We start from the raw sequence: 26,055 nt of genomic DNA on the forward strand, positions 1-26,055 counted from the left end.
TAAATCAATAATGAATGGGTAAATACCCGGTAGTTATCCATGAAATGTATAGTAAATACAAGGTAACTACATGGTCATTGAAGTGTAATTAGCTGGTAACTACCTCAAATATAGGTTATAATTTCCTGGTAGTTTGCAGAAAAATACTTAGTAATTACCTGGTACTTACTTAGAAATAATTCATGTAATTTCAGAGTAATTACATGGTAAATTGACTGGTAGTTACCAATATTAACCTAGTAAATACCTGTAATTTCCCTCATAGTTCCCATCTAATGTCTTTGTAATTACCTAGTAATGTTTAGTTTAAACAACCAGGTATTTACCATGTAATTACATAGATTCTTGCAGGGGCACCACCTGGGCCTTAACCAGGAAAATGATAACTGTAGCAGCAAATCAGTCTCAAAAATAGATATTATTCTGCAGAGTAGTACATTTTACTAATATCACTACAGAATAACCGTTGAAGTCAATTACCAGTCCGGCACTAGCTCTGTCAAACAAGCCATTGTGACAAAATATGTGCAAAACAACACAAACAACTTCTCTCATTAAAATCAATCAGAATTTATTCACATCCAGGTGTCAAGCAGGTGGAAAAAGCGAAACCCTCAAGTAAATTCTGATGGCGACTACATTAAAAACATAAAACACTAACCATAAAGAAAAACAACAAGAATAAAACGTTAACTGTATGGAGGAAAACAAAAACAATGAACACGTGATACAAATCTTCCGATCATCTGTGTTCCAAACCTACACGTGGCCCGCAGGATAGCTACGCCCTCGTGACCACGTGCACTGGGACAGGATGATGAGGCGCGGTATTTAAAACCACGGATAACCATAAACCAACAACAATAATGCCAGTAGTTACCGGCATTAGGGCTGGGTGATATGGACCAAAAGTCATATCTCGATATTTTCTAGCTGAATGTCGATACTCGATATATATCGATATTTTTTTGTGACATAATTGGGGTTTCCCCCAAAGCATTATAGCATAGCATCTCTGTTAGCATCTCTGTTAGCATCTCTGTTAGCATCTCTGTTAGCTTAATTTTTTCTGAGGCAAATATCCTATCTCAAAAAATTAGAATATTCTGGGAATCTTAATCTTAAACTGTAAGCCATGATCAGCAATATTAAAATAATAAAAGGCTTGCAATATTTCAGTTGATTTGTAATGAATCCAGAACGTATGACATGTTTGTTTTTGTAATTGCATTACAGAAAATAAAGAACTTTCTCACAATATTCAAATTTTCTGAGACAGTCCTTAGGCTTTTACCAACATGGTATTAACCATTAAAATATATGCAGACAAAAAAAAAGGAAAAAAAGTTAATTACAAATACAATGAAATAAAATGATAAGAAAAGAGGTAAAATAATAAAAAGCACAAGTAAGGGCAGTAGATCCAGCAGGTTCATCTCATTCTTACAACGGCAAGAATTATGTTTCTATACGGTCAAAACGTACAAAGACCGGGTCAAATACAGGATTACAGAAGTAATCTGGTAATCGGTCCCGCTGACCCCGCTGACCCCGCCTCCCTCCACAGACGCAGGTGGGCGAGTTCCTGGGCGAGAACAGCAAGTTCAACCGGGAGGTGATGTACGGCTACGTGGACCAGCTGGACTTCTGCGGCCGGGACTTCGTGTCCGCCCTGCGGGCGTTCCTGGAGGGGTTCCGGCTGCCGGGCGAGGCCCAGAAGATCGACCGGCTCATGGAGAAGTTCGCCGCCCGCTACCTGGAGTGCAACCAGGGGTGAGAGCCGCCATCTTTGTTCTGGAGGAGGAGGAGGAGGAGGAGGAGGAGGCGAGATCGTGACTGTGATGGTGTCCCTGCAGGCAGACGCTGTTCGCCAGCGCAGACACGGCCTACGTGCTGGCGTACTCCATCATCATGCTGACCACCGACCTGCACAGCCCCCAGGTGAGACCCGTCACCCGGTTACCCCGGTGACCCAGGTGACCCAGGTGACCCAGGTGACCCCGGTTACCCCGTGACCCCCGAGAGCGACGCCAGCGGCGCTGAAGACGAACTCGGGGTTGAATTTGTTTATTTGTCAGGATCCCCATTAGCTCTGCCCTTAAACACAGCTAGTCCTACTGGGGTCCACATTAAAAACAATACATTAAAAACAGGACTGGACATTAGGAATGGGAGATATTTTACCGTTCACGATAAACCGTCAAAACAATTCCCCACGGTAAGAATTTGTATCTCACGGTAAAAACGATAAATTCCGCTTTTTGTAGGAAGGAAGAAAGAAAGAAATATATGAGCCAGAAAGAAAGAAAGAAAGAAAGAAAGAAAGAAAGAAAGAAAGAAAGAAAGAAAGAAAGAAAGAAAGAAAGAAAGAAAGAAAGAAAGAAAGAAAGAAAGAAAGAAAGAAAGAAAGAAAGAAAGAAATGAGCCAAGAAAGAAAGAAAGAAAGAAAGAAAGAAATGAGCCAGAAAGAAAGAAAGAAAGAAAGAAAGAAAGAAAGAAAGAAAGAAAGAAAGAAAGAAAGAAAGAAAGAAAGAAAGAAAGAAAGAAAGAAATGAGCCAAGAAAGAAAGAAAGAAAGAAAGAAAGAAAGAAAGAAAGAAATGAGCCAAGAAAGAAAGAAAGAAAGAAAGAAAGAAAGAAAGAAATGAGCCTCCAATATTGATTTGGGTTAGTTTTATTAAAACTGTTTTTGAGCTGTTGCATGAATTATATGACTGTAGTTCTGCAACGTATTAATACTAGTATTATACTGAGATTAAACAGCAAGTATTGCAGCTAATGATGCTGTAAGGACCAATCAGCTCCCAGAATGCTGATAGAACTGAAACAGAAACATCGTGGGTCAGAATTACCAAACAGATCCAGGGAGGAAACAGAGACGATGAAATCGGTTTTATTTTTTCCCACATTCCGTTTTTATTATCTATCTATGTCTATTTTGGTTTTTAATTTTTGAGAATTTGTTTTTTAGCATTTTATGCAAATGTAACCCCAAGACAGTATATAAAGTAATTAAATATAGACAATGTATGTAATTATAACTGAAAACTTTAATGCTTTCATACCTTTAAACATATTTAAAGGCAAAAACATGTCACCAGTTATTCTGGTGTCCAAAAAAACATTCCTTTTTAGGCATAAACAAAAAAATACCAAAAGTTCTAATGTAATGATGAAAAATCTTTAGACATATGAATCTATTTTTAGGAATTAATATGAGAATTGATTTAGAATCGGAAAATCGATTTTTTTTTTCAACACAGGCCTAATTTAAAACATACAGTTAAAAACAAAAAGAAGGAAAGGTGGGAAAGGAGTGATGGATTTGGTAGTAAATAAACCTCAGCTCAGCGGTGAGCTCATGTGCTGATATTGATTTCCGTCTCAGTGAATCAAGCGTTTATGGCTCCGGTTCTGCAGGTGAAGAACAAGATGACGAAGGAGCAGTACATCAAGATGAACCGCGGCATCAACGACAGCAAGGACCTGCCGGAGGAATACCTGTCCTCCATCTACGACGAGATCGCCGGCAAGAAGATCGCCATGAAGGAGAGCCGCGAGTTCTCCGTCACGCCCAAGTCCAGCAAGCAGAGTGAGTAGCTGGGCCAGCGCCGTGGCGGCAGCACGGGAATGTCGGCGTTAACCACCGTGTCGGTGTAAACCTGACCACCGTGTTAACCTGACCATCGTGCCGTCGTCCTGCAGGCGTGGCCAGCGAGAAGCAGCGACGGCTGCTCTACAACATGGAGATGGAGCAGATGGCCAAGACGGCCAAGGCCCTGATGGAGGCGGTGAGCCACGCCCAGGCTCCGTTCTTCAGCGCCACCCACCTGGAGCACGTCAGGCCCATGTTCAAGGTAGGACCAGTACTGGAGTTGTGGGGGGATGAGGGGGGATGAGAAATAAAAACGGTCCAAATCATCCCCCCTGAAATAAAAACGGTCCAAATCATCCCCCCTGAAATAAAAACGGTCCAAATCATCCCCCCTGTAAAACTGCCATCCCTCCTTTCCATCCCTCATGTCATTTCATCAATGAATGTGGTTTTACTGCTATTTCAACATTTAGAGTCATCACCAGAAAAATAACACCAGAAAAATAACTTATTTGACAGTTTTCACCTGTTTCAAGTAAATTTTCACTTGAAATAAGTAGAAAAATCTGCCAGTGGGACAAGATTTATCTTCCAAGCAAAAAAATCTTGTTCCACTGGCAGATTTTTCTACTTACTTCAAGTGAAAATCTACTTGAAACAGGTGAAAATTGTTGTTTTTTCCAGTGATGAGTCTTGTTTTAAGTGTAATGAGATTCTTTTAACTAAAATGAGACATTTTAACTAGAAATAAGACAAACATTCTTGTTAAGATTGTGAGTTTTTGCAGTGATCCATGTTACTTATCCTGTGAAGGACAGAGTCATATTGATAAGTTCAGAAAAGTGTTTTTTATTCTTGTGTTTTGATGTATTTGATGTAAGCCCAGTGGATATTTAAAGCTTACAGAAGGCTGCATTTAACTGCTGCTATGTCATTCCTGCAGTATTTCTGCAGGTGTTTTGGTCACTGCTATTATTTGTAATATATTATATTATTTGTAATCAGCACAAATTATCTGTCCCCTTATGATCAAATCCACCATCCCCCCTGATTTCTTTTTACAACTCGAGTACTGGGTACGACCCCCCCCCACAGTGGGTGGGGACTCGCCGGTCCCCCCTGGACTGGTCGGCCCTAGCCCTCTGGGTGTTTTAATTGTTTAATTAAATCCCCATTAGCTACAGCACGACTGCAGCTATTCTTCCTGGGGTCCGCCAACATTTTAAAATACAGTACTAAAACATAACATAATAAAAGCAAACCAAATACATTTCCACTAGACAAAAAGAATATCAAATTAAAAATACTCTGCAAAAATAAGCAGAGACATTCCACAAAACGAAGACAGCAAAAGGAGAACAGAACACAAAACAAACCACTGGACAGTTAAGAGTTCATCTGAGGGCATCTAAAGTCTGAAAAGCAGCCCACAATTTCATCTCATTTGCAGTCTAGAACTTCACAATTGATCTAATATAGAAAGAAGAAAGAAAAAGTACATTCAACAACAGTCAAAACCAACTATGTTTCCATTTCCAGCAGGTCAGACAATCAGTCTCAGCAGCTGCTTGTTTCAGTGATCTCTATTTCAATGTTGTGTAATTGAACCTGTCCTCCACAGCTAGCGTGGACGCCCCTGCTAGCAGCCTTCAGCGTGGGCCTGCAGGACTGTGACGACCCCGAGGTGGCGTCTCTGTGTCTGGAGGGAATCCGCTGCGCCATCAGGATCGCCAGCATCTTCAGCATGCAGGTCCGGCTCCTACGTCAGGGTTTAACTGCTCGGGGGGGGTGAGGGGGGTCACAGGGTAATGCAGTGCCGTGAGTCATGGAACCGTGCCTTGTATGTATGTGTACATATATATATATATATATATATATATATATATATATATATATATATATATATATATATGTATATGTATATGTGTGTATATATATATATGTATATTTATATGTGTGTGTGTGTATGTATATATATATATATATATATATATATATGTATATGTATATGTGTGTATATATATATATGTATATTTATATGTGTGTGTGTGTATGTATATGTATATATATATATATATATATATATATATATATATATTATATGTGTGTGTGTGTGTATATATATATATTTATTATATATGTATGTATATTCCATATTTATATATGCATATATTATATACATGTATATGTGTGTAAATATATATATGTATAGTACAGACCAAAAGTTTGGACACACCTTCTCATTCAAACAGATGGGGAAGTGTGTCCAAACTTTTGGTCTGTACTGTAAAAAAAAAAAAAAAATATATATATATATATATATATATATATATATATATATATATATATATACAAATAATAAATATAAAAAATTGTATATATATATTATTATTATTTTTTATTTTTTTTATGTTTCATTTTTATAAAAAACAAAACAGTTTCCAAAAATTCATTTTTATTCTCCTTACTTAACCGAAAATGAACCGAACCGAGATGTTTGTGTATCGTTACACCCCTAATAAATAATGATTATGATATAATTATTATTAAGTCAGGTGGTACTAAATAAAGGTAATGAGGTTCATATCAACAGGTATATTTGGGTATAAAAGATCCCTAACCGGTCTCTGTCTCCCCAGCTGGAGCGGGACGCCTACGTGCAGGCTCTGGCCCGGTTCACCCTGCTGACGGCCAGTTCCAGCATCACGGAGATGAAGCAGAAGAACATCGACACCATCAAGACCCTGATCACCGTGGCCCACACCGACGGGAACTACCTGGGGAACTCCTGGCACGAGGTGAGAACCAGGAACTACCTGGGAACTCCTGGCACGAGGTGAGAACCAGGAACTACCTGGAAACTCCTGGCACGAGGTGAGAACCAGGAACTACCTGGAAACTCCTGGCACGAGGTGAGAACCAGGAACTACCTGGGGAACTCCTGGCACCAGGTGAGAACCAGGAACTACCTGGGGAACTCCTGGCACGAGGTGAGAACCAGGAACTACCTGGAAACTCCTGGCACGAGGTGAGAACCAGGAACTACCTGGGAACTCCTGGCACGAGGTGAGAACCAGGAACTACCTGGGGAACTCCTGGCACGAGGTGAGAACCAGGAACTACCTGGGCAACTCCTGGCACCAGGTGGGGGCTGGTCCTGGTTCTGGAGGACCGGGGACTAGTGTTGGTTCAGTTCTAGTCTAGTCTAGTCTTCCGGTCCAGCTATCATTTTAGTTTTTATTAGTTTTAGTCACGTTCATTCTCCTTTTAGTCGTGTCAAGTTTCAGTCACTAAAAGTCTGAGCATTTTAGTCTCATTTTAGTCAGAATTGTCCATTTTAGTCTAGTTTTAGTCAAAGATTGTATTTATCCAAACCCATTTTACAATTCAAACAAGGTTATCTTATTATTATATTATTGTTTCCTTATAGACTCAAGAATACATTAATTCCAGATACAGAAGACTCTCGTTTGAGTTTACAACATATTTATTTTTCCGCATTTCTCCCCATGTTTTTCTTACAGAACAGTATTAGGGCCAGGCAGGAGAAAAAATATTTTAGAGGAGGAAGATTTTTTTTTTTTTATTGTGCACTTGAGATTAATGTTGAAATACAATTTCAAGAATAAATTAATTATGCAAAGTCGAAATTTCGCCTTTTTTCTCAACATTTCAACTTTATTCACGAAATTTTGACTTTTTTTCTCGAAGTGCATAATGAAAAAAAAATCTTCCTCCTCTAAAATATTATTTTTATTTTTCTCCTGCCTGGCCCTAATACTATTCTGTATTTTCTATTTCGACGATACATTCGGTTTTCTTTTCCACGTCTATGTAGGAAAGTGTATCCAAAGATCTAAAGACTAAACTGGTTTAAAGACTAAACCAGAGAAACTACTGAAAACATGGACATTAAGGATCTTTGGTAGAACATTTCGTCTGGTTTTGGTCAACGAAGATGAAGACACATTTTAGCAGAGTTTTTATTTTGTAATCTACATTTTAGTCTGGTTTTTATTCCTCTACGATATTGCATTTTATATTTTATTATCGTTATCGTCACATGACCTGCATTTTCGTCTCGTCTCGTTTTCCTCAGGTGATAAAGGTTAGTTGATGACGATATTTAGTCATAATTTCTCTCTCGTGTCGTAGATCCTGAGATGCATCAGCCAGCTGGAACTGGCCCAGCTGATCGGAACCGGGGTGAAGACCCGCTACATCTCTGGGGGGGTCCGGGACCGGGACGTGGGGATCCGGGGCCTCCCGCCCGGGTCCGAGGAGTTCATGCCCCTGGGGCTCGGTAGGTCCGGGGAACCAGAACCAGAGGTCTCCCAGAACCAGAACTCTGGTCCAGAGATGCACAGATCAGGATTTTGAAGGCCGATCACCAAAATCAGTATCTGCCGATCACGGATCACAGCGTGAAATCCATAAATTCTTCAATATTGTTGTCTCATGTACAACACTGACATTGTATTGTTAGGTATCAAAATGAGGAGATGAGAAAGTATCATGAATTGTTTTATTGCAGGCTGATGTGCAATATTTCACTCTAGAGACTCTTAGAGACGACTTAGACTCATGTAGCTTATTAGTTTCAGCTTTCTTGTGGTAATAATTAGTGCCACGGCTGCACCAGAGGCACTCCTCCTCCATAGCTATGCCATAGCAATGGAGGAGGAGTCTTATCTTATTATTGCTCAGGCTTATTATTTATTTCGTATAAACTTCGGCGCGTAACTATTCCCGCAGCTTTGAGAAAACGCGAAAAGTAAAAACGTAGAAACGTGCGCCCTAATCGGGAATTGAGTGGTATGACTTTTATTAGCGATTTGTCCCCACGTTTCCGCGTAACGTGCGAATGCATGCGCTTTTTGGGCCATCCGGAACGCATTGGGAGAAATTTGGGGCCTCACCACTCGCACACTGTTACTCAAAAAATTCTGAACCGATTTAGAAAGTTGTAGGCCCTGAATTTAACTACAGTCCTCTGAATTTTCAGAGCGATCACACAAATAGTTTTCGCACGAAGTGCAAAAAACATTTCCAAACTAATGGGGAGATTTTCCCATGTATGTGTGTGGCGCGGAATGTCACACTGTGGATGGGAGGAGGTACAAAAAAGTTCACCTTTTTTCTGAGTCGCCTAGCTTTCTCATACCTGCATGTAGAAATGTCATTCAAACTTCAAAAAGGAGGAAAACTTCTCTTCTCTCCAAAACACCAAACAGTTTTTTCCTAAGATGTACACTTTTCAAAATATGAGCACACAAGTGAGGACTGAAAATCACTTTTTCGTCAAATCTAGAGTGTGGAATGTCGGTTGGTAGAGTGTGAGAAACAGTAAAAAATAACCTGAATTTTTATTTGTAACTCGAGCTCACGGCCAAACCGTAAAAAGGAGACAAATAATTTTTGGTCAGAACGTAGACATAGGTGTTGGGATTCATAAAATGTGACTTTGACAGGCGGGGTATGCACAAAATTTAAACGGGGGGGCTAGAGCGGCGCCAATACCTGTCTAAGTCCCAATTGGCTGTAATATAATCAAACGTTTTCTTCAAAAGAATCTCACTCTGTCTTCGCACTGAGCTTACTCACTCATTTTAAGGAATATCTGAATAAAATTAAGATTGTCAGAATCTGACGGCTTCTGTGTCTCTCACAATGTTTTCGTTTTTTGGCTACGAGCTACGGTTTGATCACAAATCAGAGTGATTTGAGACCTTGTCAGAAGCCAAAATCTGGGTTTTTCTCACAGCCAAACCGGAAGGTTCTTAAGTGGAGGTTCTTGTTGCCGTAGCAACCATAAGTCAGCTGCTGACTCATTCACCCAGAACTGGTCACATGACTCAGTCACTAAAGACTTCATATACTTTAACCTGTAAAATGGAGACGCCTTAGCCCCGCCCCTTCTTCTGATTGGTCGATATGTGATAGTACCTATTTTCTGCAATAACTTTTGAATGTTTTGATATAGGGAATGTCATCAAAATCGCAATCATCCGGCAGTAGCCCCGTGGCACTTCAAAATTTCCAGGGAATTTTGTGTTTAGTTATGTTTACAACACAACAACAACACATTAGAGTCGGCGGCGGGGTGTTTTTGTAAACATCATTAGATCGGCTTTGAACTATTATTTTGAGAACTCCAATCAAAACCGATAGGGGCATTATCGGCCGGTACCGATAGGCTGCCGATCGATCGGTGCATCTTTACTCTGGTTTGTTTGTTTTTGTTTTATTTATTCGCACATACAAGTTAAAAACAAAAAGATACATACATGTTAATATTGTGCAGGAGAAGTTGGAAGCCAGAAGGCTTATCGAGAACTTCTCCCAAAAGAACACACATCAAAATACCAGTTGTAGATTCACATGTTTAGATGCAAATATACCAGTACATACACACAGTACAGATTATTACAATACATATAATAATAACCTCTTATTGAACTTAATATGATTGAGTGACCTTACATTATTCTACTGCAAAAGCATTTTTTTGTAGTTTGTTTTGAAAGCTAGCAGAGATGGTGATGTTTTTAGCCAAGGATCAGTAGCATTCCAAAGAATGGACCCTCGATGTCTTATTGAGAACTGCCTAAGAGAAGTACGACTATACGGTATGTGCAGGTTCTTGGCTTGCCGAGTGGGATATGAATGAATATCGGAATTCAAAGAAAAAAAACACTTAAAACCAATTGGAAGGTTGTGACAGTTGTAAATACATTTGTACACAAACAAACATATCTGCAAGGAATTCACCTCAGAGACAGACAAAATGTTTAGCTTCTTGAAGAGAGGAGCAGATGGTTCTAATCGATCCGAAAAGGTAGCCAGTCTAACAAATCTTTTTTGAAGTAAAATTATTTTTTGAAGATTGGATGAATAGGTGCTAGCCCATATTATATTACAGTACGATATGTAAGGAAAAATTAAACTATAATACAGAATTAAGAAACAACTTCTATTTAACAATGTACACACCTTCCTAATAATACCTAGAGACTTCATTGCTTTTTTACAAACATGATCAATCTGTTCTTTCCAGTTTAATTTATCATCAACTATGATACCTAAAAACTTTGTCGAAGAAACTTGGTTGATTTTTGTGTCATTGATAAAAAGATTTGCATCTTCATTCGAATACCTCCTGCCATTTTTACAAAACAAGATGAAATTCGATTTTTTTACATTCAATGACAGCTTATTTGTCTGGAACCAATCAGAGACACAAGATAGACCTTCATTTGCTTCCCAAATTAATACTTCAAAATTCTCATGTGACATTTTAATGTTGGTGTCATCAGCAAACAGAATTGAAAATAGTCTAGGAGATACCCAAGCGAAATCATTGATATATATCAAAAATAAAAGGGGACCAAGTATAGAGCCCTGAGGAACCCCACAATTTAGCTTTGCCCTGTCAGAATCGACACCATTAATGGAAACAAACTGTTCCCTATTATAAAGATAGTCTCTGAGCCAATTTATTACAAAGCCGGAAAAACCATACCTCTGAAGCCTCTGGTCTAGAGGCCCGGTAGGTCCGGTGAACCAGAACCCTGAAGGTGTTTGTGTTCAGGAACCCTGGTGGGCGGTCCGGACCGGAGACAGATGGCCCACATCCAGGAGTCTGTGGGGGAGACCAGCTCCCAGAGCGTGGTGGTGGCGGTGGACAGGTGAGGCCCGGTTCTTCAGGTTCTTCAAGTTCCTCGGACCCGGTTCCTTCAGAGTCTAACAGGTTTTTCCTTCTGTGTCTGCAGGATCTTCACCGGGTCGACCCGTCTGGACGGGAACGCCATCGGTAAGGACTTCCCCCGGCGCCGCTAACCCGCTAACTTAAAAAGTAAAAGTAAAAAATCACTGTGTCTGTCAGAGGGGAGAACGTCTGGAACAACTGTAAATATCACATCATGTTGGACACTATTCAGCCTTAAAAGACTATAAAAATTACCTAATCTCTCGTTATGGTATGAAAAATTAAGTTTGTCAACTTCTGTACTGTTATATTTTGGGTTTTGCGCAATGCACTACTTTTTATTTTTGTTATGATGGGAAATGTAAGTTATTTTGAGGTTTTGAGCTCTATGCCTTTCTTTATTTTGCTATGATAGGATATTTGGGTTTATTGATAATTCATTTCAAAGTCTTGAGCTTTGCTCTTTTGTATTTGCTGTAACTAATGTAAGGTACCAATAAAAGGGGTAAGTGTATATAAGCCTCGCTTCTACCTGCACCCTTTCGGTTACAAATTTACTGAAACAATAAACATTCATGAATCACTTCCTGCTGTTCCAGTGGACTTTGTGCGCTGGCTGTGCGCCGTCTCCATGGACGAGCTGGCGTCGGCCCACCAGGCCCGGATGTTCAGCCTGCAGAAGATCGTGGAGATTTCCTACTACAACATGAACCGGATCCGCCTGCAGTGGTCCCGGATCTGGCAGGTCATCGGAGACCACTTCAACAAGGTGGGGGCGTGGGTCTCAGGGGGCGTGGCCTCTGGGGTGGGGCCTCAGGAGGGGGCGTGGTCAGCTCCCAGGGGGCGGGGCCTCTGGATTTCTGGTTCTGACTGACCCGGGTCTCCAACAGGTGGGCTGCAGCCCCAACGAGGACGTGGCCATCTTCGCCGTGGACTCGCTGCGGCAGCTGTCCATGAAGTTCCTGGAGAAGGGCGAGCTCGCCAACTTCCGCTTCCAGAAGGATTTCCTGCGGCCGTTCGAGCACATCATGAAGAAGAACAGGTGAGGACGGTGCTTTTGGTTTGAAATAGTGGGAAATACCCGTCCTTAAGTTATATAGATGGTATTGTTATTAGTTTGTCGACTTTGGGGGGGGGGGGGCCGTCGTGGCGCTCGAAACCCGGAGACTGTTGGGGGGGGGGGGGGGGGGGGGCTGATAAGAGGGAGGAGCCAAGGAAGGCGATGAAGTTGAGGGAAGTGTGTGTGTTTTTCAGTAAGTGTCTGTGACGCGATAAGTCCGTGAACTTCGCCCAGAGCTGCTCTCAGCCAAATGTCCTTGATGTTATCAGGCGGCTCGTACAGTTCTGAGAGGGATCCACAGGTGTTCGTGGGAGAGGGGAGGGTTAGTGGGGGCAGAGTCATCTTGTTTACATTCCACCAGGAAGATTGTGACTGGAGCGATCGGCCTAAGACCGCCCTGTCAAGGCCAGAATATAGGATCAACAATTATATTGAAAAACAGGCAGCCTCAGTAATTTTCCGTCTGCCTTCAGTCTCTGGTTCATCAATGGCGACTCCAATCAGACGAATTTGTGATCACTTCCCGCCAAGCTGAGCTTCCAACTTCTCCAAGGTCTTTTCCATCTTGCCAATGAGCTCGAACACCTCCACTAGCCTGCGATTCTGTTCGAGAATCACATCCAGCTTACGGCTTTGCTCCCCAAATGTTAAAGTCAGAGCGTTGATCACCTTGCTTGACCCTTCAGCCACGTCCGGCAGCTCTGAAAGAGCCAAAACAGCTGTCGACGTCTTACGCGTTTGTCGATACACCAGGAACCCCCCTCCTCCGATCAGGAGGATGATCAGGGGAAATCCTGCTATCATAAATCCAATTATGAAGGCGTCTTCAACATCCTCGACAGACAGAATTTTGAGACACAACGGTTTCCAGTATTTGTAAGAATCCATTGTATATCCAGAAAGAAATGTCCCATTGGGGCAGGAGGGCTCCCTTACCCCCTGTCTTCTGGTTGCAAAAATTTGGTCAATTGTGCTGAGAGACCAGTTAATCAATTCCATGATTGTAGAGTTTCGGAGGATGTGAAAAAGAAGAGACTCTGAAGACGAGACAACAAGCAGTAGCAGGGCAGGCAGATAAGGGAAAGAGCAGAAAAAGCGTCCGCCTTCGTCGAGAGCCGGAAGAAGAAGGCTTCCTTATGTTGCAAATAAAATCTGTCTTCCAATTCACTGCATGTTTAGTATCGTATCGGTACTCGGTATCGGCAAGTACACATATTAAAATCCTCGTTCTCCCCCCCCTGCAGGTCCCCCACCATCAGGGACATGGTGATCCGCTGCGTGGCCCAGATGGTGAACTCCCAGGCCGCCAACATCCGCTCCGGCTGGAAGAACATCTTCTCCGTGTTCCACCAGGCGGCTGGAGACCACGACGAGACCATCGTGGAGCTGGCCTTCCAGACCACGGGACACATCGTCAGTGAGTGGGACTAGGTTCTAGATTCTCATATTTATTCCTAAAAATCGATTCGTATATCTAACGATTGATTTTTTTTTTTCATCATTACATTACAACTTTTGGTATTTTTTTGTTTATGCCCAAAAAAGGAATGATTTGTTGGACACGAGAATAACTGGTGCCATGTTTTTGCCTTTAAATATGTTTTTAAAGTTTTCAGTTATAATTGCATAAATTGTCTATATTTCATTACTTTATATACTGTCTTGGGGTTACATTTGCATAAAATGCTAAAAACCAAATTCTCAAAAATTAAAAACCGAAAAAAGCCTGTTTGCTACGGAAGAGTATTAGGGCCAGGCAGGAGAAAAATAAAAATATTTTCCAGGAGGAAGATTTTTTTTTTCATTGTGCACTTCAAGAAAATAGTTGAAATGTCGAGCAAAAAGGTGAAAATGTCGAGAAAATTTGAGTTGAAATTTCGACTTTATTCTCGAAATTTCGACTTCCTTCTTGAAATTGTATTTCAACATTAATCTCGACATTTCGACTTTTTTCTCAACAGTGCACAATAAAAAAAAAATCTTCCCCTCTCAAATATTTTTTCTCCTGCCTGGCCCTGATACTCTTCCGTAAATTGCTGCCCTGTTTCTGTTTCAGTTCTATCAGCATTCTGGGAGCTGATTGGTCCTTACAGCATCATTAGCTGCAATACTTGCTGTTGAATCTCAATATAATACTAGTATTAATATGTTGCAGAACTACAGTCATATAATTCATGCAACAGCTGAAAAAACAGTTTTAATAACACTAACCCAGATCAATATCGGAATGGTATCAAATCAAACCTTTCCTGTCCTGCAGTGAACACCTTCCAGCAACACTTCGGCGCCGCCATCGACTCCTTCCAGGACGCGGTGAAGTGCCTGTCGGAGTTCGTGTGCAACGCGGCGTTTCCCGACACCAGCATGGAAGCTATCCGGCTGATCCGCCACTGCGCCAGATACGTGTCGGACCGGCCGCAGGTGGGTGAGCCGCCGGGCCGGCACCGACCCGCCCGGCCGGCGTCGAGCCGTTCCAGCGGGTTTAGGGTCAGACTAGGGCTGCAGCTATCCAATATTTTAGTAATTGAGTATTCTACTGAAAATTCCATCAATTAATCAAGTAATCGGATAAAATATATTTTCGTTTAGTTAAAGAGCAATTACAGGACTGTCTCAGAAAATTAGAATATTGTGATAAAATTCTTTATTTTCTGTAATGCAATTAAAAAAACAAAAATGTCATACATTCTGGATTCATTACAAATCAACTGAAATATTGCAAGCCTTTTATTATTTTAATATAGCTGATTATGGTTTACAGTTTAAGATTAAGATTCCCAGAATATTCTAATTTTTTGAGATAGGATATTTGAGTTTTCTTAAACTCTAAGCCATGATCAGCAATATTAAAATAATAAAAGGCTTGCAATATTTCAGTTGATTTGTAATGAATCCAGAATGGATGACATTTTTGTTTTTGTAACTGCATTACAGAAAATCACAATATTAACATTTTCTGAGACAGTCCTGTATACATAAGATGTTAAATGTTAATTGACATCACTAAGACTGAATTATATAATACAGTAGGGTGTCAGCACGTTGTGCCGCATTAAACGTAGTCCGGGCGAAATACCTGCTTTGAGCTGGAAAAATTAAATGATTCTTTGAGGCAGAGAAGATTCCTCCATCATTTTTTGTAATTGAATTACTGGAATGATTGGAGGAATGGTTTCAGCCCCGGGTCAGAGTTAATCTCTGCTCCGCCCCTGCAGGCGCTGAGGGAGTACACCAGCGACGACATGAACGTTGCCCCCGGCGACCGCGTCTGGGTCCGAGGCTGGTTCCCCATCCTGTTTGAGCTCTCCTGCATCATCAACCGCTGCAAGCTGGACGTCCGGACCAGGTACTGACTCGTCTGCAGAAACGGGTTCGGACCGCTGGTCACATGACCTAACGGCCGGGACGGAGGCTCTGCCCCCTAAACAGCTTCTGTGTCCAGCTGTAAAAAACACTACTTCAATCCAAAAAGTTGCTTCAAACAAAAAAACTTTTTTTGCATTCAAACACTTTTTTTCTTTGTTAGAAATCATTTTTTTGATTGAAGTGGAATATTTTTTTATTGAAAATATATTTTTTGATTGAAGCAATCTATACTGTCCTCGCCATGAGTAGGCCTTATTCAAAGCTTGACAGTTAGCGAACAGTGTGAAGTCCTCCTATAAAAACAAGGCGTAACTTTTCTTGCACATTTATTGAGGATCCACAATTTACTGTAAAACTGTAATAAAGCACAAACTGTAAACACAAATCAGAATCTAAACAATATTCATTGCACTGACATGACTAAGAAATGTAACTAAAAATGTTGAGTCATAGGGCAAAGCTATGATAGCCATCAATTAAGTCACTCTTAGACTGAATTTACAGCAAAACAGACTTTCAGCAAATATAATATGTAAGTCATATCTAAAAATCAACAAAACAAAATACTCACGGACAAATAGTGTCCAAGGCAACAATGTTAAAGATAAATCGCAGCAGGAGAAACAGGCACCATGTGCTCTCTTCTTGGCCTCGTTAATTCTGAGGAAATTACTCTGCTCTACAGTTAATGCTGCTAGGGGGCCAAAAGTGGGCGCTGTTGTACAAAATCTACTATTATATTATAAATGCACCTGAACACAGGGCAGAACACAATCTTTTTTTTGATTGATTAATTAAGAAACAAATCTACCTCCATAGATGTAACTTAATAGACAAGGTAAAGAAGCGAGTCAGCCACTGGAGGGCGCTGTGGTAGCGTTAGTAAAGGCTTAATTATGCTTCTGCGTCAAAATGGCGCCGTGCCTACGGCGTGTGGTTTGGATCGACGCAGAGGACACGCCGTCACCTGCGCCGTCACTGACGTCACCTCCTGAAAATTGTAACTACGCGTCGAGGAGACGCAGACCACACGCAGACGGAGAGGGCTGTGATTGGTTCGTTTGAAAGCGAAGCATTTCCGGTTTACGGTTTGAATCAGTAGTGAACTTCCAGGGCTCTTTTCTTCGTTTATATGTGATTTTTTTTGTTTTTGTTTTTTGCACAATAGTTGTCCTTATTTCTTTGATTTACTGTGACCGGAAAAAGTCGGATAAACCATTCAGAAAAAGATCGCTAACTAGTGGCCGCGGGGGGTACTGCACCGCGACCAAACGGAGAGACGGAGAAGTCAGAAGGGTTCAGCACGGCGTCACGGCTGCGGCGTGTGCTCTGCGTTGGTGTGACGCAGAACCTTAATTCAGCCTTAACTCTTCTTGTATTGTTGTTTGTAACTCTTCTTGTATTGTTGTTTGTAACTCTTCTTGTATTGTTGTTAGTAACTCTTCTTGTATTATCCCCCCCCAGAGGCCTGACGGTGATGTTTGAGATCATGAAGAGTTACGGCGGCTCCTTCGAGCAGCACTGGTGGCACGACCTGTTCAGGATCGTCTTCCGCATCTTCGACAACATGAAGCTTCCGGAGCAGCAGACAGAGGTGGGGGGGGTCCGTGGTACCGGGTCCGGGGTCGGGTACGTCCCCCAGAACCGTCCCACTAACTCTAACCTGTGCCTGCAGAAGACGGAGTGGATGACGACCACCTGCAACCACGCCCTCTACGCCATCTGTGACGTCTTCACCCAGTTCTACGAGCCGCTGAGCCAGATCCTGCTGGGAGACCTGTTCACCCAGCTGCAGTGGTGCGTCCGGCAAGGTGGGTCCACCAGAACCAGTACGAGCTGGTACAGACCAGTACCGACCAGTACCAACTAGTACCAACCAGTACCAAACTAGTACCAGGTACCAGCAGGATCAGTTCTAGAGCCGCTGAGCCAGATCCTGCTGGGAGACCTGTTCACCCAGCTGCAGTGGTGCGTCCGGCAAGGTGGGTCCACCAGAACCAGAACCACACAGAGTAACCGGTACTACACCATAGCAACCAGTAAAGAAACACAGGCAGCGGTTTAACGCCGCCTCCAGACTCCACAGCAGAGTTTAATGGAACGTTGGTCAAAGGTCAAGGGTCGTCCCTCGATGGTTGTTGTCTGATTGTTGTGTGATTGTTCTCAGCAGGCCGTGTGTTTCTGTTTCCCCCCAGACAACGAGCAGCTGGCCCGGTCCGGGACCAACTGCCTGGAGAACCTGGTGATTCTGAACGGGGAGAAGTTCAGCCCCGACGTCTGGAACATCACCTGCTGCTGCATGTTGGAGATCTTCCAGAACACCAGCCCGCAGGCGTGAGTAGCCCCGCCCCCTGGAGAGTAGCCCCGCCCCCTCAGGCGTGAGTAGCCCCGCCCCCACAGGCGTGAGTAGCCCCGCCCCCAGGAGAGTAGCCCCGCCCCCACAGGCGTGAGTAGCCCCGCCCACATAGCCCCGCCCCCTAGTAGCCCCTCCCCCTCAGGTGTGCGTAACCCCGCCCCCAGGCCTGAGTAGCCCCCCACCAAAATAGTGAGTGAAAAGGCAGAAGCAAAGTGCTTATATTAATGCCTGTCCTACATACCAAAATAAGCTATCCAGAATTATAACATAAAAATATAAATATAATATCAAAAACAAACAAACTTACACTAAAAAAGAAACAGCAACAACAAAACAACAACCACTGACAAACAAACAAAACTAAATTAAGCCAAACCAAACCAGAAAAAGTTACCAGTATTAAAATGTATTGTAATAAATACATTTTTCAAATAGAAGAATAAAAAAAAAAAAAAAAAAAAAAAAATAAATCTATCCAACATTACAATAAAAAAAGCATACATACAAACAACCAATAACAAACTAAACCAGAAAATGAGGACCAATAAGGTTTACATATATAGTAGTAAAGAAATGTTTTGATATAAATATCAGAGAAGAACAGAAACAAATATAAACAAATAAACATTAGCATTTGTAGCTTTCAAAGATTGCTCTACAAATCTTTTTTTTTTGTAAACCTTTTTCGAAAATGAGCTGCACATTGGTAAATCTATATTAGCGTCATTCCATAGTTTAACTCCCACAACAGATATAAACGTCTCCTTTTAGTCTCTTTTCTAGCTTTTTGTACAACAAATTTACAAACATCACCCAAATTAAAAACCGTTGTACACAGACAGGGAGTAATTTTAATTTAGTTTTTAACATTATTTGCATTATTTTATAATAAACCAAATCATTAAATTTCATAACATGGGATTTTATAAACAATGGATTTGTATGTTCATAGTATCCCACCCATGGATCTATTAATAATAACTGGATGGTACATCGAAAATGGCCGCCCATTCATTTCAATGGAAGTTGCTCGCCTGGCGCATACGCTGAAAAAGTTCCTGACTTCCGGGTTTACTTCCGTGTTGTGCGGCCCATAGAGCATGCGCAGTTGAGTCACCTCCCATGATGCTCTGGGGCCTCCCATCATGCCCCGGGGCAATGACTCGAATATTAATATATGTATTAATATAATATATTAATTAATGTATATTATTACATGTATAGTATTACATATATTATAAATGTATTAATATAATATAATTACATAACATATATTAATATAAACATCCGTGGAATGCACGGACACGGCTGTGACGTCAGCTGTGAAGAGACTTTTCTTTGACTTTTCTGGCCGTTATAAAACATTTTTGACGGATATAAAGTCCATGACTTAAAAATATAGAATACAAAGATTAGTAATTGCCGGGGATTACAGCTGGAGGTTCCTGTGAACAGTTTTAGAGGCTTCTCTTTTACTATTGCGGTCTATGGGAAAAAAGCTTTCTGGGCCCCATGGGATTTTTTGTTGCAGTACCGCGGCTGGACACTGGGGGAAACCGGCGTGTCTTCTGAGTGCGAGATTCGGGGGCTGATCCCACCCTATTAATAATACGTATGGCAGGTGTGAGTAGCCCAACCGGTACTACACCATAGAGAGTAGCCCCGCCCCCCCAGGTGATGTCACCACCTCCCCTTGTAACTCCGCCTCCTCTCGTCCTCAGTTTGTTGACGTGGCGACCGGCTGGACAGGACGAAGACACCGCGGACGGGAAACACCTGGTAAGGACACGAGTGTAGCCTGATCCGGGCCGGTACCACCAGTTCGGTACCACCGGGCCTCTAACCCGTGTGTGTCTCCAGGACCCCGACCTGGACAGCCAGTCCCAGAGCAGCTACGACCGGGCTCCGTCGGAGCGCGGACACAGCCAGATGTCCAGCGACGACACCTGGAGGGGCCGGCCCGGCACCAGTGAGTCTCTCGGGTCGGGGTTGGGGGTTGGGTTGGTCCGGGCCGGGCCGGTCCAGCAGTACCACCTGTGTGTGTGTTGCAGGAGTGTCGGACCAGAAGCTGTTTGCCGGGCTGCTGATCAAGTGCGTGGTTCAGCTGGAGCTGATCCAGACGGTCGACAACATCGTCTTCTTCCCCGCGACCAGCAAGAAGGAGGACGCCGACAACATGGCGGCTGCACAGGTAGGGCAGAACCGGCCGGAACCAGGCCGACTAACAGGCCCGACTAACAGGCCGACTCACCGGACGGACTAACCGGACGGACCAACCGGCCCGACTAACCGGACGGACTAACCGGACGGACTAACTAGACGACTAACCGACCGGACCAACCGGCGGCCTGCGGCGCTAGCGCCCCTAACCTAGCGCTAGCGCCCCTAACCTAGCGCTGCTTCTCCCCCAGCGGGACGCCCTGGAGGAGGCGGAGCCTAGCGGCGGGGAGGCGTGTCCGGACCAGGGCATGTACGGTCACATGACCTCGGCTCACCTCTTCAAGCTGCTGGACTGTCTGCTGGAGTCGCACAACTTCGCCAAGGACTTCAACTCCAACAACGAGCAGCGGACGGCGCTGTGGAGGGCAGGTGGGGCTGCCGCCGGTTACCCCCCATATATACCCCTATATATACCCCCCATATACCCCCTATATATCCCTATACACCCCCCCATACACCCTCTACACTCCATATACCCCTATACACCACTCTATATCTCCTTACCCTATATCCCTATACTCCTATAAACCCCCCTATGCCCCCTATACACTCCTATAGAGGTGGGTGCAAATGTGTCGATGCATCGCGATGCGTCACGTGACGATTTGGAATCGATTATTTATTTATTTATTTATTTATTTTTTTTAGTTATCCTATCCAGATTCCAGACTGAATAAGCTGCTGAATCATTTCATTTTCAAGAATGCACATTTCTTATTGTTCACTTGAAATATGGCAGATATGTTTACACTAAGTACATATCTTGTTTACTTGAATTAATGAACTCATTAAATCCAGGGCTCGACTGTTTTCAGTGTTTTCCACCAATAGAGGGCGCTCTCATGCAAGTGCAGCTTTCCCTGGTCAAAGTTAAGGAAGTCAAAGAGCAAATGTTTGCATAGTCATAAAATACATTATTTTGTGTCTTTGAAAAATACATGTCAAATGTTCAAAAAACCTTGTTATTTACTTAATGAGTGTTGTTAGAGGAACTGAGTTAATTGATTGGCTATTTATTTACAAATGTAGCCACAGATGAAGACAAAATCAATCTTGGATGGAAAAAAGCCTTAAAAATCACAATAATCGAAGAATCGTGGCACCAATAATCAAATCGACAATCGTTAGAATCGAAGCTCCAATAATCGAAATCGAATCGAATCGTGAGGTACCGTTGTTTGCACACCCCTACACCCCTATATACCCCTCTATACCCCTATCCAACACTCTATACTCCTCTATATCCTGTATACCTCTCTACACCCGATGCAGGAGGCGGATCTAGCAGGTCTACATGTATAACGGTTCTGCCCCCCCCTCCAGGGTTAGGGCGGTATAGAAGCTGTACATGCATGTGTATATATATATATTTGTATATATGTGCCCCCCTCTCCCCTCCAGGGTTCAAGGGCAAGTCCAAGCCCAACCTGCTGAAGCAGGAGACCAGCAGTCTGGCCTGCAGCCTGAGGATCCTGTTCAGGATGTACTCGGACCCGGGTCTGCAGGACTCCTGGCCCGACATCCAGACCCGCCTGCTGCTGTGAGTCCACCTGGGGGGGGGGTGCTGGTCCCGACCTGGGTCTGACCCGGTCCTGACCGGTCCTGGGTCTGACCCGGTCCTGGTCCTAACCCGGTTGTGTCCTGTTCCAGGGTCTGCAGCGAGGCTCTGGCGTACTTCATCAGCCTGACGTCAGAGAGTCACCGGGAGGCCTGGAACAGTCTGCTGATGCTGCTGCTGACCCGGACGCTGAGACTACCGGACCTCAAGGTGGGGGGGGGATCTGGGGGGGGGACCTGAAAGCAGGGTTCGTCAACCCCCTGCAGTACCTACGCGGTACTGCAGGGGTTCCTCCAACTTAAAAACAAGTAAAGGCAATTTCAAAGAAGCATGAGGCAGGATTGAGGCAGGATTTATGAAAAAAATTAGTATACGTTTTAAGTTTTCTAGTAATAATGTCAGATGAAGCGTTCCAAACCAAAACGAATGTTTCCTCTAGTGTATCTCTCTGTTGCCTTGAACAGGCTGTGTGCTTCAAAATGTGCTGCAATTCGGTCCCGAATTTGCCACGCTGGGCTGCGGATGTGACGTCACATGACGCTGCATGTGCGTTCTCCCCGTTCTCCCGTGCCGGCTTCACTGTTGGCTGCAGTACCCCCGACGGCCGTCGTGGTGAAGGGTGGCGCTAGAGAGTCTCATTTCTTAAAAGGAGCCTCATGCTCCTTTAACCAAAATAATTTGGGTTTAAAAAAAAAATATGTGTATGTATATATATGTGTATATATATGTGTATATATATATATATATATATATATATATATATATATATATATATATTGTGAAAACTCCATTAACAGGCGATAATAATCTACTTTTGACAATAACTATTTAGTCTACAACTCTATATAAATGATTCCCATGACGTGAGTCTTGTGACTAATCTCAACTTTAGAGCAGAAAAACGAGCTAGCTAGCTGTTTAAGAGAAGAAAATTTGTTGCGAAATTGACTTGGCTATTTCATATTTAACGCTAGTTAGAGCTGATGGATACATTTGTGACAATAACGAAGCCTAAAGCTGGAGATTGTAACGTTCCAGCTCGGCCTAAAAGGTTGAACACCCCTGTCTTAAAGAACTAAACCTTCAACCGTCTCTAAAATAATTCAGGTTTCTGAGTATTTTCAGTTCTTGAGCCCTCAAAGATATTGCAGCTCCGTCTGAACCAGGCCTCAGGGTTCAGAACCAGGTCTCTGAGTTCAGAACCTCCTCCTGGTTTGTAGCAGGGCTGGATCCTGGAGACAGTTTGAGGCGCCTGCCGTCTCCACCCCGACCACCAGGTGGCAGTGTTCCACCAATAACCTCAGAGGAGGCCGGAACAAACACAGAGAAATATTTCAGGAAGACGGTCCAAAGTTGCTTCACTTGAAACTTTCCTGCGTGACGTGGACTTGGACACGTCACTGTGAATCACTTCCTGTCTGATTCAATCCAGGTTTATTTCTATACAGTAGCGTCTATTACAACACAAGTCTCTAGGATCTTTCCAGAGACCAGAACATAAACCCCTGAGCAATTATTACATAAACAATCAGTGTGTTTCCATGGGAAGTTTAATTCCTCTTTAATTCAGAATTAAAATTAAATCTGATTTAAAATGAGTAAAAATTACCAGGTAAACAACTAATTCCAAATGAAAATGGCCATTCTGAATTAAACTTAATTCTGAAGTAAGTGACTGGTTTATTCCGATTTTAAATCTGAATACAATAATTCCAGATCATGTATCCACTCATTCCTCTTTAAATTAATCCCGGTCTTTCTTTCTGCTCGTTCCCTCGCCCGTCTGTCTCCATGATCTTATATTCCACTGGGCTGGTTTTCCAAACAAAGTTTCCAGATGCAGCAGCAGTAAACGCTGGTCAAGAGCAGAGAACATTTATTTAAGAAATAGAAATCATTAAAAGAACACATGGAAACAGGAAACATCAAAATGGTGATCTTTTCAAAGTTGTAGCGGCTAAGTTAGTTTTTCTTCCGGTAGTTTAACTTCCGGTCCCCCCCCTATCCAATCAGAACCTTCCCAACCCCCAGACCTGGAGAGGAATTGGAGAAAGACCATCAAACGTGTTTCCATGGAAACCTCAATTCAGAATTACTATTTCCATGTAAACTCCAAGGAAAAGGGTTTAATTCGGAATAATTAATTCGGAATAAATAATTCCAAGTTAAAAAACATCATGTAACCGTGGCCTATGACAGGTAAAAACTCCCCTAGTGGGAGAAAAGCCGTAGGCCAAACAGTGGCAAGAAAAACTCCCCTTTAGGAGGAAGAAACCTGGACCAGGACCTGGACCATAAGGAGAAACCTGGACCAGGACCTGGATCATAAGGGGGAACCTCCTGCTGAGGACCAGCTGGGCAGAGCACGAAAAGAGAGAACAGACAGAGAGAATGAAGAACAGAGAAAGGAGAGACACAGACATAATGGCTAACTGGTGCAGGGACGACTATATAAACAGATATAGGGGCCAGATGTCAGCAGGCATTTACCCAGACCTCCACCCAGACAGGTGGAGCAGCAGTGGGATGATCAGAGGGGGGGGGGGGCTGCAGGTCAGCATGAAACTCCTGAAGCTCCGGCCTGCAAACATGCACAGAAGAGAAAAGGGGGGGGGGCAGACCAGCACAACAAACTACAAAGATGATGCTATGAGATACTTCTAATTAATAAAAAATGAAAGAAGAGAAGAAGGATGAGGGCTCCACCCAGTGGATCATGTCGGTGGTCAGTAGAGGAAGGTTTAGTATTTTATAGTTATTGTATTTTAATAGTTAATTGTATTGTTTGTATGTTGTGATGTGATGATGTTGACTGTGGTTACCCATGATGCTCGGCGGTGGCTCTAACCTCCTCTCTCCTCTCCCCCAGTTCCGGCCCCACGCCTCCGTCTACTACCCCCACCTGTGTGAGATGATGCAGTTCGACGTGATCCCGGAGCTGAGGGCCGTCCTGCGCCGCTTCTTCCTGCGCATCGGCTCCGTCTTCCACATCGCTGCGGGGGACGGGCCCCGGGACGGGCCCCTCCTAGAGCGGAGCCCCGCCTCCTAGAGCGGGGACGGGCACTGGAGCCCCGCCTCCTAGAGCAGAGCCCCGCCTCCTAGAGCCGCAACGGGCCCCGGGGCCCTGCCTCCTAGAGCGACGGAGCCCCACCTCCTAGAGCGGCCCCGAGGCCCCGCCCATAGATATATCTACGTATCCTCCCATCGAGCTGCTGCGATACGTCAACGTCGCCGCCATATTGGATGTTCAAGACTGTAAACTAATACAAGTATATTTACTTATTTTCATAAAGCGCCTTTCTACAAAGAAATGTACGTTTTACGTCTCATTTATTCATTCACACACGCACTAATATACTTGGGAAACAGTTAGGCACCAAATATAATATATTTAATTTTCTCAGATGGCAAAAATAAGAACTTTATTGATCCCACAGTAATTCATGTTATATCAGCTATAGAGAACAAGGTAGTGCCGAAAAACAATATATATCCCCCTCACAAAAATAAGAAAAATACAGAAACAGATTTTCTCATCAACAAAGTGACAAAATAACATATGAGCCATTTCTTTTTTAGATTTTTTCAGTTATTTTATTGCCTGAAAAATTGTTCAAATATGTTATTTGAAATTTTTAAAATTTGTTTTCCTGATGAGAAAATATGTTTCTCTATTCTTCTTATTTTTGTGAGGGGGGATATATATTGTTTTTCGGCACTACCTTGTTCTCTATAGCTGATATAACATGAATTACTCCTATGTGGGATCAATAAAGTTCTTATTTTTGCCGTCTGAGAAAATTAAATATATTATATTTGGTGCCTAACTGTTTCCCAAGTATATTAGTGCGTGTGTGAATGAATAAATGAGACGTAAAACGTACATTTCTTTGTAGAAAGGCGCTTTATGAAAATAAGTCCATTTACTTGTATTAGTTTACAGCGCAGTCTTGAACATCCAATATGGCGGCGACGTTGACGTATCAGCAGCTCCGTGGGAGGAGGAGGAGACATGTCTATGGCCCCGCCTCCTAGAGCGGCCCCGGACCCCCCCCCCCCCCCGTCTGGACCGGTTCCCAGGAGCCCCGTCTCCTCATCTGTCGGGGATGAACAGCACTGTGACATCACTTCCTGTCGACCTCCAGGGCCGAGACCCAGACAGATAATTTATTGTCCTCGTCCAGAACCGGGTC

At 43.1% G+C, this 26,055-nt stretch overlaps 1 protein-coding gene across 2 annotated transcripts in view; it reads left to right on the forward strand.

Moving 5' to 3' along the window:
- The window catches only part of arfgef2 (ADP-ribosylation factor guanine nucleotide-exchange factor 2 (brefeldin A-inhibited)), a 36,272-nt gene extending 11,292 nt beyond the window's left edge, over positions 1-24,980 (forward strand). The window contains exons 11-35 of one of the 2 annotated variants that reach the window (XM_061736866.1): positions 1,568-1,773; positions 1,857-1,941; positions 3,420-3,591; positions 3,705-3,856; positions 5,216-5,344; positions 6,234-6,392; positions 7,750-7,897; positions 11,186-11,282; positions 11,367-11,407; positions 11,902-12,071; positions 12,193-12,344; positions 13,607-13,779; positions 14,623-14,783; positions 15,578-15,708; positions 17,193-17,322; positions 17,404-17,539; positions 17,924-18,062; positions 19,806-19,863; positions 19,945-20,053; positions 20,136-20,275; positions 20,496-20,673; positions 21,706-21,844; positions 21,955-22,072; positions 24,732-24,904; positions 24,958-24,980. In XM_061736866.1, coding sequence (XP_061592850.1) covers positions 1,568-1,773; positions 1,857-1,941; positions 3,420-3,591; positions 3,705-3,856; positions 5,216-5,344; positions 6,234-6,392; positions 7,750-7,897; positions 11,186-11,282; positions 11,367-11,407; positions 11,902-12,071; positions 12,193-12,344; positions 13,607-13,779; positions 14,623-14,783; positions 15,578-15,708; positions 17,193-17,322; positions 17,404-17,539; positions 17,924-18,062; positions 19,806-19,863; positions 19,945-20,053; positions 20,136-20,275; positions 20,496-20,673; positions 21,706-21,844; positions 21,955-22,072; positions 24,732-24,904; positions 24,958-24,964 — 3,303 coding nt within the window. In that variant the 3' untranslated portion in view covers positions 24,965-24,980. Of the gene's footprint in view, positions 1-1,567; positions 1,774-1,856; positions 1,942-3,419; positions 3,592-3,704; positions 3,857-5,215; positions 5,345-6,233; positions 6,393-7,749; positions 7,898-11,185; positions 11,283-11,366; positions 11,408-11,901; positions 12,072-12,192; positions 12,345-13,606; positions 13,780-14,622; positions 14,784-15,577; positions 15,709-17,192; positions 17,323-17,403; positions 17,540-17,923; positions 18,063-19,805; positions 19,864-19,944; positions 20,054-20,135; positions 20,276-20,495; positions 20,674-21,705; positions 21,845-21,954; positions 22,073-24,731; positions 24,905-24,937 lie in introns of both variants that reach the window. The other variant, XM_061736864.1, reaches the window with a different exon arrangement.
- The last annotated feature ends 1,075 nt before the right edge of the window (positions 24,981-26,055 follow it).

Source organism: Cololabis saira, chromosome 12 (genome assembly GCF_033807715.1).
Source record: "Cololabis saira isolate AMF1-May2022 chromosome 12, fColSai1.1, whole genome shotgun sequence".
Lineage (NCBI taxonomy): Eukaryota > Metazoa > Chordata > Actinopteri > Beloniformes > Belonidae > Cololabis > Cololabis saira.